Source organism: Chlamydotis macqueenii, chromosome 6 (genome assembly GCF_036417535.1).
Source record: "Chlamydotis macqueenii isolate bChlMac1 chromosome 6, bChlMac1.mat, whole genome shotgun sequence".
Taxonomy (NCBI): domain Eukaryota; kingdom Metazoa; phylum Chordata; class Aves; order Otidiformes; family Otididae; genus Chlamydotis; species Chlamydotis macqueenii.
The window spans coordinates 26,979,926-26,999,578 of NC_141561.1; the positions used below are offsets into that span (position 1 = coordinate 26,979,926).

At 42.1% G+C, this 19,653-nt stretch overlaps 1 protein-coding gene across 7 annotated transcripts in view; it reads right to left on the reverse strand.

Annotated features, from left to right (window-relative positions):
* The window catches only part of PIKFYVE (phosphoinositide kinase, FYVE-type zinc finger containing), a 71,188-nt gene that overhangs the window by 26,351 nt on the left and 25,184 nt on the right, over positions 1-19,653 (reverse strand). For 6 of the 7 annotated variants that reach the window (XM_086751350.1, XM_086751348.1, XM_086751346.1 and 3 more), the window contains 10 exons: positions 17,052-17,199; positions 16,384-16,551; positions 10,773-10,835; positions 8,714-8,843; positions 8,187-8,367; positions 6,751-6,825; positions 5,976-6,083; positions 4,028-4,168; positions 3,723-3,849; positions 1,404-2,587 (listed from right to left, as the gene is read on the reverse strand). In XM_086751350.1, coding sequence (XP_086607476.1) covers positions 1,404-2,587; positions 3,723-3,849; positions 4,028-4,168; positions 5,976-6,083; positions 6,751-6,825; positions 8,187-8,367; positions 8,714-8,843; positions 10,773-10,835; positions 16,384-16,551; positions 17,052-17,199 — 2,325 coding nt within the window. Of the gene's footprint in view, positions 1-1,403; positions 2,588-3,722; positions 3,850-4,027; positions 4,169-5,975; positions 6,084-6,750; positions 6,826-8,186; positions 8,368-8,713; positions 8,844-10,772; positions 10,836-16,372; positions 16,552-17,051; positions 17,200-19,653 lie in introns of those variants that run through there. The other variant, XM_086751349.1, reaches the window with a different exon arrangement.

Below are 19,653 nucleotides of genomic sequence, written 5' to 3' on the forward strand. Positions count from 1 at the left end.
GATTTGACAGACAGACCACTTGGTGGATTAGAAATTGGCCAGATGGTTGCACTCAAAGACTGGTGGTCAACGGCTCAACATCCAAGTGAAGACCAGTGTTGAGCGGCGTTCCTCAGGGGTTGGTATTGGGACCAACCCTGTTTAACATCTTTGTTGGTGACTAGGACAGTGGGATAGAGTGCACCCTCAGCAAGTTCGCCAACGACACACTGGAGGGAAGGGACGCCATCCATAGCAACTTTGACAGGCTGGAGAGGTGCGCCAACGCAAAGCTCACAAGGTTCAACCAGGCCAAGTACAAGGTCCTGCACATGGGTTGGGGCAATCCCAAGCACAAATACAGGCTGAGCGGAGAACGGATCCAGAGTAACTCTGAGGAGAACGACTTAGGGGTGTTGGTTAATGAGAAGCTCAACATAGCTGGCAGGGTGCGTTTGCAGCCCAGAAAGCCAATCGCATCCCGGGCTACATCGGAAGAAGTACGGCCAGCAGGTCAAGGGAAGTGATTCTCCCTCCCTACTCTGTTCTCATGAGACCCTAACTGCAGTACTGCATCCAGCTCTGGAGCTCCCAACATAAGAAGGACGTGGACCTGTTGGAGTGAGTCCGGAGGAGGGCCATGAAGATGGCCAGAGGGCTGGAGCACTTCTCCTATGAGGACAGGCTGAGAGAGTTGAGGTTGTTCACCTTGGCAAAGACAAAGTTCTGGGGAGACCTTATAGCAGCCTTTCAGTACCTAAAGGGGGCCTACAATAAAACTGGGGAGGGACTTTTGATAAAGGCATATAATGATAGGACATGGGGTAATCGTTTTAAACTTAAAAAGGGTAGATTTAGATTAGACATAAGGAATAAACTATTTATTGTGAGGGTGGTGAGGCACTGGAACAGGTTGCCCACAGAGACTGTAGATGCCACATCCCTGGAAGTGTTCAGGGCCAGGCTGGATGGGGCTTTGAGCAACCTGGTCTAAATGGAAGGTGCCCCTGCCCACGGCAGAGGGATTGGAACTAGATAATCTTAAGGTCTCTTCCAACCTAAACCATTCTACGATTCTTGGCTGACTTTGTGCATTTCTCAGAGATTAGGGTCTCATAACCTCTTCCCTTCTCAGGGAAATTTTGCAGTCAGTGCCTTGTTCTGCTTTCTTATATCCACATAGTCCTTCGTTATATTGACTTGTTTAAGTGCCCAGAGCACTGCCATCTAAAACGCAGTTTTGACAACTCAGTAGAAAGAGAAAAAAAAAAAAATAACAAAAAAAAAAAAAAAAAAAAAACAAACACCCACCAAAAAAACACCAAACTCTGGTTTAACATTTAATATGAGACACTACATTTTCCATACTGGCAGGAGATACTGATGTAGTCTGGTTTTTTCAGTAACATAGCTTTGAATCTTACCTTATGAGACCATGAGGATTCACTCTGAGTCACTCCCTTCTCATCCTCTTCAATTCTGCACCCAGTTTTTCCAGTAGGGACACTAGATACATCTTTACTTTGGGCAAAGGGATCTGTGCTCTTCTGTAGTATCCTCCCTCCTCTGGCCCGATAGTCAGCCAGCATTCTGGCTAAGCTCTGGCTATCACCTAGATGTTCTGCTATTCTAGTACTAACCAATTCGTGAGAAGGTAAGATTTGGATAGCCTTGGCTTGGATACTCCCATTCATTCCTTGTATTCCAGAGAGATCTCGCAATAATTGTCTCTTCCTTCTGCTCTCTAGCTCCTTGTATTCCTTATTGAGGAGAGGAGACCAATAAACTTGCTCAGGGAAGTATTCCCGGGCAGGGCACCGCATACCTTTTTCAGTCAAAAGAAATGGTTCACGGAACATCATTACAGGAGAAATACAGAGAATGACATCTTTCAACTCCTGCTTGAATGCTGCAGAATAAGTCTTGAGACGATCCTCAGAAGAAGTTACCTCTTCTGTGACATATAGACCAGTATCATCCTGGAGAGGGTCTCTGAAGACTCTCATTTGACTCTTAGGCTCCTGCAGATCATCTCCCTGTTGAAGAGGCTCTAGTGTCTGGCTATCCAGAGTGACCAAGTTCTGGTCCATGCCATGGAGGGGCAGTAGGGATGTTTCAGGTATTGCAGGAGGTACAGAATTGAACACTGGAAATGGTGACTCCACTTTGTGGTGCTCTTGCTGTTTTGAGGATGCTGTTTCCAGTTGACTGTTCCCTTGGTCACCTCTCTCAAATAAACCTCTTTGTTCAAGGAGGTTGACCTCAGAGGACACTGACTCAGAGATAACAGGCAGCTTTTCAGAGGATAGCTCAATGTCTCTGACTGCCGTGCCGAAATCGTCGCCATTGAAGAGGTTCTGTTGTTCGTTTTCATCTCCTGGCTCCTCAATGAGAGAGTGAAAGGAGCTGTTTTTGGTGAGAGTAGGGGGCATGGCAAACTCATCCATAAGGAAAGATATTTCCAGCTGGGAATGATAAGCCACACAGACCATGAAGATCAGGATCTCCTTCACACGGGCCAACTCATACTCTGCAGCACCACACAACTTGATAGTGCAACCCAGGTGCTGGGGACATCCTTCAAAGAACATCAGAGTTTTCGTCTGCTCTAGAAATCAAAAGACACAGGAGTTAGGACGACAACTACAGTTAATCTGCTCTTAGGTATCTCACACACTGAAGAGACTGTAACAGAGACTAAGAGCAAGTAACAGTGGTATCACAATCCAACTACAGAAAATCACATCATTGTACTGAAATAATTTCTTTTTGCCAACAAAACAAGTATTTCCTATAAAACTTCTCCTTTTTGTAGAAGAATCATCATAAAGTCCAAGTGAAGACCACATGGAACATGTTGGCCTAAACAGCATATTCTAAGATCACTGTAGACTCCGCAGCAGTGAAGCAAAAGAACCACTATCCTCCCAAGCACATTTGCTCATCCTTACAAGTCAAAAGTCTACAAGATTTTGAGTGCAATTTAAAGGCTGGAAGAGGGCATGGGGAAGAGATGCAAAGACTGCATCTCCACAGAGATTTGCGTCAACAGCATTTATTTACCAGCACCATTGGTAACCTGTCAAGCAGCATTTCTTCCTTCTTCCTTTGGAGACTTCCACTGCTTAAAAAGGGCTACAGAGAAAAAGGAACCTGATTTCTCAAAGCTGCAGAATGACTGGACAAAGGGCAGTGTGCATAAATTGCAGCAAATTTTGATTGGATATGTTAAGGTTGGAACAGATGATATTTTGAGGTCCCCTCCAATCCAGGTTGTTTTACGATTCTCTGTTTCTATGTAGAAAAATTTTTCATGCTGAGCATGGTTAAGCAACTGCCCAAACAGGCTGTGAAACTTCAGTTCTGCAGTATTTTCAACAGTCGGCTGACAAAGCCCTGAGAAATCTGATCCTGCATTGAAATTAATCCTTCCCGTTTTGAACAGGAAGTTGGACTAGACAAACTCCATGGTGGCGGGAAGAGGGAAAAAAAAAACAACAAAAAAACCCCACAGTTGAGAGAAGCAGCCAGACTAATTAAAATCTAGTGTGTCTCATCTTAGTCAGATCATGCTTTTGTGTCCACAGCCAGTTCACTGTAATTCCAAGATGTAACAGAAGAAAAATGAGGAGGAAGGATAATACTTGATCACATAAGGCAATCAACTGTTCAGATTTAGTTAAGAGAAGCAAAGCATTTATCCTTTCATGCACACAAGCTAAGACACATCATGCTTTACTCACCATTGGGCAACTGAAAAGCTTGCATATAGAACTTATGACAAGTTCCCAAACGTGGTTTGGTCAACAGTTGATCCATTGACATCACTAAGTCTCCCTGGGTCATTCGACTTACCCGGTCTAATACTTGCTGTAAAAATGGAAAGAACAGTAAGAATCTACAGTGCAAAGAGGATAGTAGCATCTTTAGCTTATTCTTAAAAACAAAAAAAAAAAAAAACCTCTTTGCTTTCTCCAGGGAGCTTGATACAAGGAGAAATTACAGAAATCCACCACAAGGCTCAATCTGAGTGACAAGAAATGCTCACCGGCTTAACATTGATGACCAGAGTGATACCATGCTCTAAGAGCATGTCCTGCGCAATTCGGGACACAGTCTTCTCAACAAGGACCAAATTAGGCCTGACATCAACTATCCGCTGTACATAGTTCTTCAAGAACTCCCTTTCCTGCAGACAGGAACAAAGCATGGCAGTTAACTACTGCAAACTCATCTGAAAAAAACCACTTAAATGCTTACTATTACTTTCTCTCTCATTTATACACTGATCTTTCCTATAAAACAAGGAAACCAGCTATCCAGAAAGCACCATCAGTTGCCCACTGTGCACACTTCCCCACCCCCACAGCACAACACTCAGTTTATCAGTAATTTATTATATGCACTAATTGCACATAAGGATATAATTTGATTACACTCTGAAGTAATAGAGTTGCAGCAGAATCCAGATATATACGCTCCTTACATGGAAAAAGGCTTTATATTTGAAAGATGCTAGAATTAGAGTATCCTAAACCAAAGTTGTTTGCAATATTATGTTCTCCACCTTCAGATACATGCTAATGTTGAGTGCCAGCACTCAGAGACACTTCCATTCACGAAAAGTATGCCAGTATGCCACGTCTCTAGAAGTCTGTACACACAGCCTCAGTCCCTAAATCCATACTTGGGGACAGCGCTTCTGCAGTGGGATCCCAAATGCTGAGTACTGCACAACTGCTCTTCTAAGTCACTTTCTGGCTTCATCTCACTCTCTCCCCCTACATTTTTATTACCATGCACAGAAAGACAAAGCAGGGTTGCATCTCTACCAGAGCTAAAGACCTACACTGCTAGAGGGAGGATACAGCTTCCCAAGCCAGGTATTCACAGTTCTGTTATTTGCAGCTCACATCAGTCAGGTTTTAAAAGTTTTGTGCAGAGAAAGATACCACAAAAGCAGCTTGCCAGTTCCTCAGAACACAAACTTTCATGTTAGTATACCAAAAATAAAGCCTTTACTAGAAGCTAACCTTTCAAATTGAACTAGTATTTCTGCAGTATTTTCTGTCCTACAGGACTTTAATGCAGATACACAAATAGTCATGATCATGTTCCGAAGTAGACACTTAAATAATCAGAGAAATAATCAGAGATCAATATTTAGAAAGTATAGTGGATACTTCTACTCCGTTCAGACAAAGGACAGGTCTCAGTTTAAGCTTTTACTAGAAAACCAACTCACTAAGCAGAGACAAGTTGTACTACTAAATCTTTCATACCTGTAATCCTGTCTATCAATCACCAAGCAGAAGTGGTCTTAAATGCATGCTAATGACATAAGTCAAATACAGAAAGAAACACTATGGCCCACGCTCAGTAGCACAAATATCCTTGTTACAAGTATCCTGGCAAACACCTGAAGACCAATTGTCAAACAGAAATGGTCTATCCATCATTCCAGTGTGTTCATACTTAAGGCACCTCCACACTCACAGGGGCAGGGCACCTGCTCCAAAGTGACGTTTTGAAGTTCGTCACTTCATTAGATTGGTCGTTGTCCCATCTTTTCAAGTCTGACAAGAAATAACATGGCCGCAACCTAACTCTCACCTACACTAACTTTTTTCATACTTCTTCATGTACCCAAACCATATCTAGCTCTGTCCTTCTGAACGGCATGTTTCTTATATGGTGTATCATTAAAAACAAAATGTGTTTTCTAAAATGCTGCATTTAATTGTGACAATAATAAGATCACTCTCAGTGCATGTAACTTGATGACAAAAACCCTCAACATAACACTACAAGTTTGTACTGTATTTACTGCAGCAGTGTTCTGAGCTAGCTGCTATAAGAAGTTTTTCTCTTTCCTTTCTCTCCCACTCACTCAACTCCACCTTACACTGAAAAAAATCAGATGTACCCTCATCATCATTTTGTTTGAATCACTAGACCTCAGGCAATTTTAACCAAGATCAAAAGCATGCTCTCACCTGAAGTACTATAGGGTCTATGCAGGTAAATTTCGTTTCCTCTCGATAGAGGTACTCAATTGAGCACTTCAACAGAAGAATTTTGGGATTTTTTAAGCAAGAGTTCATCTAAGAAAGACACAAAAATAGTTAAAGCAAAAACACAAATACCTGGAAGGGAAAAAAGTTAACAAAAAAAAAAATGACAGACTTCCCATGATTATTTTTTCCTCCCCACTCTCAAAGTGTCTCAGCTATACTCCACCTCCAGACTCCACTACACATTCTTCCTTCTTATGAAGATGTTACACTCCATTGTTGGAATTTCACAGCTACTGTCCAGTAAAAGTGCAACACTGGAGGTTTCAACAGTCATCCCAAGAACGTCAAAGTCTTGATAGACTTCGGAGCCTCCATCCAGATCACTTCTATCTTGTCCTCCTGCCTTATTTTAAAAGCTCACTTTACTATATTGTCATAAGTCAGAACCACAAATGTCTTTTACTGGCTAAAACGTGGGGTAATTATTAGATGCCTTCTGGGGCAATAGAGGTGGAAAGGATGTTTTTCTGTACATGCATGAGGAAAGCTCGCCCCCTTAGAATCTCTGCACTAAAAGAAAACAGCTTGGAAAAGAAATGTTTTAAGAGTCATTCCTGTTTAGAGTCTCAAACCAGAGAAAGCTCAGACCTCCTGAGTGGTGACAGAAGCTTCATAACACAAAAAGGATGTCACAGCACACTTGTTTCCTCAGCACGCCCTACAGCAAGCACTTGATTAATCAAGCCTGCATTACCTTTTTGTGTGCAACATTCTTAGTGCAAACAAATCCATTCACCACCATGGAGTCAAATTTCTTTCCACCAGGGATCTAATAAAGCAAAGAAGATTTTTTAGAACTGTTAGACACTCCCATATCTTCTAATGCAGTAAACTTAACACATAGAATATCTATTGTAGCTGCTGTACAAGCTTCAGCTACATCCTCAATTATCAGATGAAAGATCAGATACCATCACGCTGGACACACAACTCTCTCCCTTTAAAGACTAACAAACTAAGGACAACATGAAAACAAGTACTAAGTTCCAGGATCTCTACGTCCCTCACAACCAATGCATATTTTTTAAACTAGGTACACCCTGAGAGATAATAAAGGAACCTAACTTCAATAGGCCATGGGAAGCATATACCTTTGCACATGCCACTTCCGCTAACAACAAACAAGTTGTAAGGAAAGGAAAGAGAAGATGTAAAAATAAATAAATAAATAAATAAAAAGAGAAAACCAAGCAAAACTCTACCTACCATTTGAACACATCAAACGCTTGACTGGTGTGCCTACAGTCACAAACCAATCACAGGAGTGATAAACAACATGAAACAGGTTTCTGAATAATGTGTCAGAGGACATTTCTATTATCAGCATGTGAAAACAGTGGACAGCTATAAAGAGCTTTCACCTCTGAACATCTGCTCTTTGAACTGGAGTTTCAAGAGAGGCAGCAACAGCTGATGCTACCTAAAGAGATGCCACTGAGCTACCTCCAGAGTCATAAGGCTCTCCTCATATCTTACACTGCTTCCAAACAAAAAAGGCCTCCTGAGGTGAATTTTGCCAATGAAAAAATAAGTCCAAGCCTTTGATGCTCAGTTACACTAGCTCCTAAGATGTTAGTTTCACACTAGCCTCCCAGAAGAAACTCTGCATGCCACAACTCCAGCTTTACAGTTTGACACTTTCAACACTAAGCCATCTGGCAGAACCAGATGCACCATCCCATAACAATTAAGTTTTCCTTTTGAAGAAAGTCGTTGTACTTGGCATGAGAGAAGTTAAATTCTCCATAATGGATAGTTATAGGGCAACAGATTGCTACAGAGTCCTGCAAGCTACTTATCCAGCATCCAGTACATCTCCAGTCCAAGTGTAAAACAAGCAGAAAACAAAAAAAAGGAAACAAGTCATTACAGAGGTGTTGCTCTTTGCTACCTTCTGCAGCCTACAGACTGAAAGAAGGTCAGCTCCAGGCCATTAAAGCACCTTTCACAAGATGCAAGGTTCCTTCTGTTCAACTTTTTCTAGAACCCCACCCTATCCAAAGGCCATGTCAGTCAATTACACCACCAAACATGCTGGAGGCAGTGGGAAGGGGACTCTTCTCTTCAAACAACGGGTGCTGTCAGCAGCTGCATCCTTTTGTTTCTCTACATCCAATGTTTGAAACTTACTTTTTTGATGTGGACAAACTGGCGGATATCCATGTCATCATCTCTGTTCTTGACATCAGGTCGTACAGTTTGAACTACCTGGCAGACCACAGGTACGATGATATCCCTCCAGGACAGAGAAAGGGACTCATTGTACAGAAGCTGCTGAAGCAGTGCCATCATGTGGTTGTGATTAGCAGACCTGTAAAAAAGGCAAAACATTTCTCATGAGAAAAACACAGAGCAGTGATTAGTTGAAGTCACATTTCAGAAGTAAATTTCTTAACATTTACAGTGCAGGAAGTCCTCTGAAGGAATAGCTGCCTAGAATGTTCTACAGTCAACTCTGGTCCTGTACTTCAATATATATAAATCACGGCAGAAAAAAAAGCAATCAAACTATACTGTAAAAACACTGTTTTCTTAATGTAAATTAGTTCCTTGTATTGTCCACTGTAGACGAAGTTCCACTGAAAGTTGGTGGAGTAGAGGGGCTTCAGGAATTGTTATTCAAGATATGCAAATTCCTTTTTCTACATGTTTCTTACAGCAGCCTTTCCATGGCTTGTTTCTCCCCATTCTCTTCTCTCAGCAGATCCAGACTGCTATGGTGCCAGCCTAGTGGTGTGAAAAAGAGTTCTTTGGACTTCTCCTCCACTCTTCTGTTGAATAATGACTCTGCAACAGACGAACAAACCTTGTAAATATAAGCTCACAGCTGAATGCCTGTGTCTTTCTGAAAGCCTACTTTGAAACTAAAAGAATTTACTAAGACATAAGCCTCTTGAAATACTGGTAACATGATGCAGCAAACAGCATGGAGTGTAATGGTGGTGAGTGTACAAAGGAAAAGCGAGCTACTAAAATTCTTGTGCTGCCAGTACAGATTGTTTTCTCTTCTGGAATTGAATTGTTACCAAGTTTGTGACGACAAGGAAAAGATATCTTATACCCCAGTTTTGCCGATAAGCAAGCAGCAAATTCCAAATACTGTGTATATTCATAATAGTTAATCATAATGCCTTTTAGACCTAGAACATTGGTCAACGGCATTAATTTAATCCATAAAAACATGCTGCTTTGAAGATATCCACTTGTAAGTGGCATTAAAAGATGTAATTATTTCATTCAGGCTGTAGCACAAGCCTTTATGTGACTTGCAGCCCTGATTCCACACACCACCTCTTTGCTACTCAGGTGCAGAGGGAGCTGCCAGCAGGCTGGTTCATCTAGCCTGTGTCACATTATTTAATACTACAGAATTCTCAAGGATCTTCTGTAAATAAAGTGGCACAAGCTTTTCAAAAGATCTCAGCACATCTCACCTCCATCCACCCCACCATCATATACACAGGTATCTCTGCTACAATAAACAGGATGCCAGTGAAAGCTGTACCCACTGAATACAATTTTAAAATCCCAAATGTCAGCATGAAATATAGCCATTTCTAATTTTGGAAAGAGAAAGCATGTTTCAACAGTATAAGAGAGTCTTCACTCAGAGGGGGCCTGCCACTTTCAATCACTGTATTGCGTAGTAACTCCTTAGAACTGTTCTGTTTTGCAGTACCAAGATTAGAGGTTATTTCAGCACAGTCTTCTGTGCTTTGAAAGAGTTACTATGTTATTTCCTACACAGGTATTATGATATTATAGAGGGGACGTTATAAACTTCTCCATTCTCATAATGGCTGACTATATTGTAAGTCATTTATGCTGGTAGTGTATAAATTTTCATCAGCAAGTATGTTAAGGCTTCAGAGTTCAAGCTTAAAACTCCTCAAAGTGCATGATACAACTACAAAAATCCTTATACAACAGTAATCTGAGCAGGACTATTGAAAAATGACCCTTTGAAAACAACAGTTAACTTCTTCCAGATGTTCCATACCCAAAACTAGCTGTGTAGAAGACTAACAGAAGTTATACTGTTTTTTCTCCTTTCCTTTCTCCTGCAAAAGCTCAGTTAAAAACTAAGCATCAGTTTAATCAAAGACTATATTTTTCTGGTTGCATAGACATTGGGGTTTCCCCTTTATTTCCTCCTCTTACGAGCGCACCAAAATCAATAGCATAACTGGGAGAAAAAAAAAGCCCACAAGTGCACCCGGCCATGATATTAGAAGGCACATGAGTTTTCAAATTAATCTAATGGCCTTTCATTTCAGAAGTAGTATTGTTGATAGTGGTGATGACAGGAAACCCAGAAAGGTTCAAGAGATGAAGTTTTAAGCTACTCTGCAGAAGCAGTGCAATTAATCATATCACATCTTCATTTACTTGCACAGAAAGTTAAAATTTGTGTTTGTTACATAAGTTTGTGGGTGGAGAAGTTGTGAACAGACTTGCCACTTACACTTACTTTAAAAGAAAAAAAAAAAGTAAAAGCAGTGCTTTTGAATAAAGAAATCTGAAAAGTGAAAGAAACTTAAGCTTCAAAGTGCATTCAAAAGAGTCAGAGTATAGTTTATAGTTTTGCCACAAATAAGTTCAGATTTACTGTCAAGTAATTATTTCTAAAGGGTCAATGTCTATTAGAGGAGCATTGAGGAGTTTTCATCACTATATTAAAACCACATAACAGCAACATTTGAAGTTTATCCTTACCTTTAATAAAAGCATCACTTATAGAGAACATCTGCTGCCCTCCGTTTTCAGGATTCAAGTACTCTGAAAGAAGAGAGAAGAGGGAGATAGGCGGAGACAAAAAAAAAAAAATTACAGGTTACACTGGTGCACCCATATAATTATAATGTACACGCCCACACCAGAAGCAGCAGCATTACTCATCGAAGTGTTTAGTCACCAATTTAGCAACAGCTTGATGAGTGGTCAAGACAAGAATATCCTCTCATTCTTGTTCTATCAAAAAGTTCTAAGATGACAAGAAAATTGTGCTTATTACTGTGAAGAAACAAAACAAACAAGGTAGACACAAGCAAAGACTGAACTAGGAGTTAAGAGCTTGCTTTTCCAATTGACCCATATCATACTTGTCTAGACCTAATAACAAATGTGGTAAGCTGCAAGTAGACATTGTGGGGATGTCCAAACAGGGAATGGCCTCCTCACTCTGCTCTAAAAGCGCACCTTCAGAAGCCATTTTGCTCTCACTCTCCAATGAAGAAACCCAGACTGAGAAGAAACCAGCCGTAAGATTTACCTTATACAGTGAAGGAAACAAAAGACAGCCTACCATTCAAGAGCTAGAAGTCTAAAGCCTAAAACAGTTTAAAGTGTTGTGAGGAATCCATGCTGACTGAGGTGGACTCCCAGCAACAAAGGCAAGCAGGAATTATATATCACTTTATATATGGGAAATGAGATGAAGCTTCATCTGCTACACTTGTTTAGCTTGCTAGATCTTGATCTCTCATGCAGGCTGGCCGGCTGGCTACAAACAGCTTCTTTTCTCCAGAGGTCATTAGCTTTTTGTGCCTTCAGTTAGTTCCTTTCTTCTACAAAAAGGGATTGTACAGTGGAAAAACAAGAGCAATAGCCCAGTCACTTATACAGCGTGAAGATCCAAAGTTTGAAGCTAACCCTTTCTTACTTTTCCTGAGAACGGTCCAGACCTACTGCCGCAAACAGAATGCAAAGCCAGGCAGCTTTCAGACAGCAACAGAGAGCAACAGAAAGTTGACAGGACACAAGCAATGACAAGTCTCTGAACAGCAGCACCCAAGAGACACTCTTACATACCATCAGTTTAAAAATCCGAGCTAGTCTGCAGTTGCTCTGTTTGCAAACAGATACTCAATAGATGATCAATGCACCAAAGAGAAGTTGCAAGCCTCCCTTGCAGCTTGATGGTTATTTACAGATTCCTTTAATCTCTTGCTTAGATGAAAGGTCTAGCATTACAAGCAACCTACTGCTTGATAAGAGCTGGCTTACTCTCAGCATTCATTCACCCACAGACTACCTAAAGCCATGTCATGCTTTGTATCATGCTGTATCAACCCTACACATGAACATGTATACCAGCACCTCCATCCCTCTCCACCTTGTAATAGGCCCAGGGCAGCAGCTCCTACTGTGAACACCCTCAAATTAGGACTGACACATAACCCTGACTGGCATGGCCAAGGCAGAAGTTAACCCCAGCTGAAACTTAACCTTAGTTACTCTCCGGACAAGACACAGGTGGCACCTCCAAACCAGGAATCCTTCTCTTCAATACAGCTTCAACTCCTATAACTTCACTTCCAATTGTGCCCCAGGGGAAGTTTCTGACAAGGTAAGATACCATACCTCTTCCTAGACTGGACAGATAACGCACTCACAGGTGTGAGCTTGAGATGGTAGAGTGGCTGATGTACATTTCTGAGCTCACATCATCCCTACACGCATCATGCTCCACATAATGTTGCGGGGAAGAGGAGGTTCCTGTAGCATATTTTGTAGCCTTGTCTGCAAGCAGTTAGCTATCAAGAGACTATTTTAGAAGCTCTCCTGAACAGCTTCACTGAACAGCTTCATCAAAACAAAATAACAAAAAAGAGACAAAAAACCCCGCCCCAGAACATAAAAATTCCTAGGTCTGATATTCAAGGGCATCACTGGAAGCAAATGCAACAATGCACAGAGAAATTCACAGGTCTCCAATGGAAACCAGCAGGCACAGATTTTGTACACCTTACAGGTTGCTCTGGTTAAACATGAAAACAGCCTGGCCAGCAATCACAGCTTTTCCCTCTAGATACACAAACAAGGATGCATACATGTGTCCACAGATATTCACTGAAAATTGAGGTGCACCTTTCAAAAGAAGATGCACCAAAAGGGCCCCTGGCAATGGCACGCTAAGCCTCAGCAAGCAGTGGTGATAAGGAACTGTGTCATGGCTACCCAGATCCTCTTCTCTTTCCCCCTCCTAACTAGACGCAGGCATCAATAACTAACTACCCAAAATACCTGCTACCAGGGTCAAGGATATCTGGCTGCAAGAACATTTAGAAAATAAAGTTTCCCATATTGATGACTGTATCTCTTTATAAACAGCAATTAAAACCCACATTTAAAATAAGTCACTTAATCTCTTCCCCCAATTTAAATGCAGAAAGCAATCTTACTTTGTTTTCCACTTTGATACACACCATTGTCTTTAGGCAGATGATACTATAAGTATACTATACTCATTTGTAAGATATTACAAGCCAGCTAACTTGAAGTCACTAGAATTCCATGGAAATACACCAGACATTAGTCAGCCTATAACATGACAAGAAGTCCTGCCATTAGACTCAGACTATACACAAACCACTTTGTTCTGAAACACAGCTAGTACATCACAGGCTGTTGCTTCAAAGCAGCTGACCTCTGTGACTGGTGGAAATTGCATATCCCTTAATCATTTGAAGAAATCCACTAACCACTTAGATAAAAGTTGACCTGCGCTTCTAGAACGGATGTTTCGCCCCGTCAGTCCTCCCCCAATGACTGTAATTTACAGAGTCTTGAAGCTAGTAACTCAATTTCCTCACAAAGTGGGCATGATCTTCAGTTTTACTTCATTATTTCAAAGAAAAATTAAGTCACTGTCATCCAGTCTAAGGACAAAAGACAATTCCAACGAAAACAAACCAAATGCACATATCCATAATGGTCATAAGGAAGTTACTGACCTGACAGCAGAAAACACACCATGTCCTTGATTAACTGCAATACTCTGTTCTGAAAATAACCATGTCTCATTTTACATAGAAGCTTAACTATCTAGTCTTGGCTGACTAATCATTGTGATACTCTGTAACATCCTGGATGGTATCTTCTGTTGAATATAGCCAGGCTAAATCAGGAATACAAAATGAAAGTCTTTGCACTCTGACTTCAACATTTCCAGAATAAAGTTTTAGAAGTCATCCACTTCACTACTCTAGGCGCTGTAGTATGCACTGTAGGGTTTTGTACCACCTAGTTTTTGAAGGCCTTGAAAAACAAATAACTAAGTACCTACAAAATTTCAGTCTCCCTATTGCCAAAAAGTGTTTCTTGTTATTGAAGATGCTGTAATTCATTTTAACTTGTTGCTCCCTGGTTAAGTCTTTCCTCTAGACACTCTCATGCCAGGAATCCGAAAAGATATGTACAGTAATTCCTCTGTATTTGCAGAGGATACAGATTTTTCAAAAAAACTGCAGGATAATACCTACCTCTCCACAGTGCATTTTAATGACTCACATCTTCACCCTATCCCAGTTCTGGGGATATTACCGATACTTTCCCCTCAAGGGAAATCCATTCTCTTAAAAGGAATTGTTCCCAGTTTTCTACTATGAATCACATTCCTACAGAATAACCTGGTTAAGAGACCACATATTTCAGGAACAGATAACAAACACCAGTCAGCAGAGATGCACCAAAGATAGTAGAGTGCTGCCAACATATAGAGTTCAAAGGCAGATGTCTCTCTCCTTTCAGCCGCCTTATCACTTGCCTTTTCTGCTGATCTTCTCTGAGCTCTCTAACATCAAAATATTTCTCACAAAAGCTTCAGTTCTGGCTATGAGAAGCCTTGATTTGGTCAACAGTTTCCAAGAGAGGTAGGCTTTCTTACGTTTCCCCTTCATCATGTACTGCTTTTTGTATAAGGAGATAAAGAATGAGATATGTCTAAAACCAGGACTATCACTCTTCAAGTCCTTTAACACCAGCCAGAACCAAACTGACTACTGCCTGCTTTACTGCCAACAGACACAGATAAAGATAAACCTGCTACAGCTGTAAATTCACAGGATACTGCAGAACACCTGAGCCTGTTTGAAGCTCATTCAATCCAGCGTCTCTCCCTCTTAAAAGGAATTCATTGTTACGTTCTCCCTCTCCACCCCTTTATTTCCCTGTAGATACTTTAGCTTTTCATTTGATTAGGGCATGAGCTTGAAACAAGTTGAAAGAACAAGCTGGTGTCAGTAGTGCTGACAACTCATCCCCACTGTTGAGTCATCTGACATCAACTCAAATTTCGAACCTGTTCTGATCCTCTCTTTGGGGGAAAAAAATAAGCAGTTAAGATTTCCCTTCTTCTAGACATATTTTTAGCAAATAATAAAAGATGATTTCTTTAGGCACTGATAAATGCCCCCTCTAGTTTGCCTCTCTCTTCTTTGTCTAATATACTTTGAATGTCAGTTGTGACCAGTTCTCCTCTAGCTCACTCTCTTCAAGTGACCATTTCACAGTTTCAGAAAACGCAATCTGTATGCAAGCATAAGGTAAGTCTTGCATTCTGATCCATAACAACAGAAGAGATCTGTTAGAAGGATTAATTCATTAGCAGTCCAAATTATTTAACTCTGAAACATCTTTTAAAGTTGGAAATAGCAACGGGGTGGGTTGAAACAATAATTAAGAACAAGGAACTCCTTAGAAGCAGCCAAAGATAGAAGTCTACAAAGCTGATGTAACCTTAGGCAAGGAAGCAGAGCAAAGCCATCAATTGCTACCCAGGATGTAAAGCAACTAGAATATACTAGACCCAAGCCAGTGGCAAGCCCTAGTTTCAGTCAGCCCCTGTCCAATTTAGAGAATGCAGTTGACAACAGGCAGATACATTATTTTTTGCATAAGGATTTTACTTATAGTTAGTCTTTCAATTTAGTACTTTTTTAGGAGAAGAAAAAAGAAACTGTCAAAAGAAGTCTTCAACATTAAGTATTTGATTTCTTCCTACTGCACTTAAGTGGATGTTCTCCACTTATAAACAGATGTTACATATATGGATTAAGTTAGGCCTTCTTGCTCATCAGTAAGATTCTTCTGTCAAATCTAAGCTTATTAAGGCACAATTAGAAGTCAGCACAGAGTTCTTCCAAGTTAATTTTGTTTGTTTGGGGTTTTTTTTCTTGCTTACTTTTCCAGTTTAATCTCAAACTGTAGAGACACATATCAAACTGGTTTATGCAGAGGCTATTTCTCCATCCCAGTTAGCCAGAAACTGCATCCATGGATCTGCCCTGTTATGTATGGGCAGAAGACTTTGCTTCAACTGAAAAGAGAAAGTCACAGGGGAAGTTACACACTCTGCAGAGAAAGTGTTTCAATAGGTCTACTGAGCCTCCTCAGAGCTGAGCACATTAAAACTGCAACCAAGTGCCAGCTAAATAACATAGTTCCCCCTCTGTAAGACAGCTACAAAAGTAGTGTCCAAACAGGACAGTATTATTAGGGCCCAGCTCTCCATCATGTGCAACTCCAGCTGGTGACTACCTCATACCTTTTTGGTCGGCAGGGTGAGGGGGCACATGTGGATACTTGGAGTGCTTCTTGATATGGAAGTTCACGTTGTCCAGCTCCACGTTCAGGCTGATGGAGGCGGCTGAATCACTGTCCATTGTGGACTGGAAGCTGCTGACTGAAGTGCGCTTGCTAGGGCTGGCGGAGTCTTTTAGTGTTGGGTAAGGAGGAAGATACAGGGAGGAGAAGGGTTCAAATGGGTATCATGAGGGTACCAGAGAGGAGAAAAATTGTCTTTAATACATAAAGACCAGTGTGCAATACTACAGGAATATAGTATTTTCATAGTTCTAATCTTATCTTCATGTGTGCATGCTGACATATTGGGCATTCTTTAGTGCATTGCTATAGGGCCCAAAATCAAGCAGAAGTCTGCCTGAGAAATAGAAAATAGCAATTTATATGCTGCTTCTCCATTACAAGTATGAAGCTTTACCAGTTCCACTAAATACAAAATATTGTATCCATTGTAAGAAACAGGAGGAACAGCTAGGTTGCAGTTTGCTTAGATCCTTACAGCCCCATGAACAAACACACAAACGCAGACACACACACATAAAGCAAGACATGGTTAAACCTCTATATCTCAAAGGACTGTGGATAACAGGGGAAAAGGAAGAGTGAGAACAAGACTCAGGTGAAACTCACTGGCTAAATGATCTTCTCCTTCATCAGCCATCTGCTCTGTGTCACTGTCATCAAACTTGATGTCTTTGAACCAGGACGGTTCAGAGTGCCCCTCTACAGAGTTCACAGAGTCACTGTCTGGAGATGGGGTTTCCGAGAACTCTGTGCTCTAGAAGACAAAGAAGAAAAAAAAGGTGTTAAAGTGCAGCTCTGCTAAGATATTAAGGAGCCTTAGAAAGCAGCCTGCTACAAATGCAGATCAGACATTTTAAAAACTAGAGGATACTCTCAGTCGGCTGAGCCAGGTTAGTCATAGAGCCAACCCCCTTCGCATGAAATAGGAACTCTTTGGGACAGGAAACAAGTATTTCTTTACACTTCCCACGTGCTTAGTCCCTGCCTCCTCCCCACCTCCACATAAGCTGTGACTAAGTGGCACTAAAGGACAAGTTTATTCTACTGCACATTTTCTGTCACCACTTCCAGCTAAGCAGTTTTGAATGCTTCCTACTGCCAGACAATGAGGGTGATGACCATATCCTTTGTCCAGAAACCAGCACATGCATCTTTCAGTGGAGGCTAATTCTAAGTTTATGTTATGAGCAGTTATGTGACTGACCAAAGCAGCTCTGAGAGTTTCACTCACAAGTCAGGCTTTAGCTGGGGCTACTGTGTCAAAACAAAAGCCTAGGTAAAGTTACAGGGAACCTGGAGAGCATCTAAGCAATTTCCATCAGCCATCCTGATGCCTCCAGTCACCTCAAGAGGAAGCTCTCACTATCATTCCTTTTGCTACAGTGAGTGCAGCAAGCAACTGAGTCAACAACATTGTTTCTCCTGACTCTTATCCAGGAGAAGTGAGATCAAACAGCGCTTTTGGCTGGTGAGAACAAGAATTGATTTTACACCTTGAATAACATAAGCCTCTTACAAATAGTTGCAAGCAGAGATCCACAAGCACTTGCTACTCAAGGGCAAACTTTTACTAGCAAACTGAGACAGTGCAGTTAACTAGCTGAGATACCAGATGAAGCCCAGAGCAATCTCAATGGAAGACCATGTGACTGCAGCCAAGAGCTGAAATGTGCAAGGAAGACAAGATGCTAATGGCTGCAGGCCTTCTGACTGAGGTCCGTGGGACAGCTGAACCATTCGATATTGTGAGAAGCTGCAGAACATGGAAGACTCTCAGCTGAATGCTTTCAGGTAACAGAGAGGCTACAGAGATGTCTTGTTCAGGTCAAAAAAAAAAACCAATCCAATCAATCAGGCCAGTGACTGCTCTTATGCCTCAGCAAGTTTGATTGCTATGAAATACAGTACAATAGCATCTCTGGTCCCTGGTTCCCTGCCACCCTCTCAGCTAGCCAGTCCTGTTTGGGAGCATGACAAAGTCCCCCTCCCAATCTTGCATCATGTGGCCAAGGTACTACTGCCATCACCAGGGATCAGAAGAAGGTTACCAATACAATGTATAAGAAGATCCAATACTGGATATCTAAAATATCCATCCCATGGAAGTTTTAAAGAAGGAGTTTTAAAACAGAAGACCCCCATTGTGTCTCAGTCACTAGTAATTGCACACAGATTGTAGATTCTGCACATGACGGCACAGCTGCCACAAGCAGAGACTGTGCCATTGCAAGGCCTCCATGGAAGATGACCCAGGTAACTACAGGCCGGTCAGCCTCACCTCTGTGCCTGGCAAGGTCATGGAGCAGATTCTCCTGCAAACCATGCTAAGGCACATGGAGAGCAAGGAGGTGGTTGGTGACAGCCAACATGGCTTCACCAAGGGCAGATCGTGCCTGACCAATTTGGTGGCCTTCTATGACAGGGTGACGGCATCGGTGGACAAGGGACGAGCAACTGACATCATCTACCTGGACTTGTGCAAAGCTTTTGACACTGTCCCGCACGACATCCTTCTCTCTAAACTAGAGAGACATGGGTTTGATGGACGGACCACTCGGTGGATAAGGAGTTGGCTGGATGGCCGCACTCAGAGAGTGGTGGTCAACGGCTCAATGTCCATGTGGAGACCAGTCACGAGTGGCGTCCCTCAGGGGTCCGTGCAGGGCCCGGCCCTGTTCAACATCTTTGTCGGCGACATGGACAGTGGGATAGAGTGCACCCTCAGCAAGTTCGCCGATGACACCAAGTTGTGTGGTGCCGTCGACATGCTGGAAGGGAAGGATGCCATCCAGAGGGACCCTGACAGGCTGGAGAGGTAGGCCCGTGCCAGCCTCATGAAGTTCAACCAGGACAAGTGCAAGGTCCTGCACCTGGGTCATGGCAATCCCAGGCACAAATACAGGCTGGGCGGGGAATGGATTGAGAGCAGCCCTGAGGAGAAGGACTTGGGAGTGCTGGTGGATGAGAAGCTCAACATGAGCAGGCAATGCGCCCTTGCGGCCCAGAAGGCCAACCGCATCCTGGGCTGCATCAAGAGGAGCGTGGCCAGCAGGTCGAGGGAGGTGATTCTCCCCCTCTACTCTGCCCTGGAGAGACCCCACCTGGAGTACTGTGTCCAGTTCTGGAGCCCCCAACACAAGAAGGACATGGACCAGTTGGAGAAGGTCCAGAGGAGGGCCACAAAGATGATAAAAGGGCTGGAGCACCT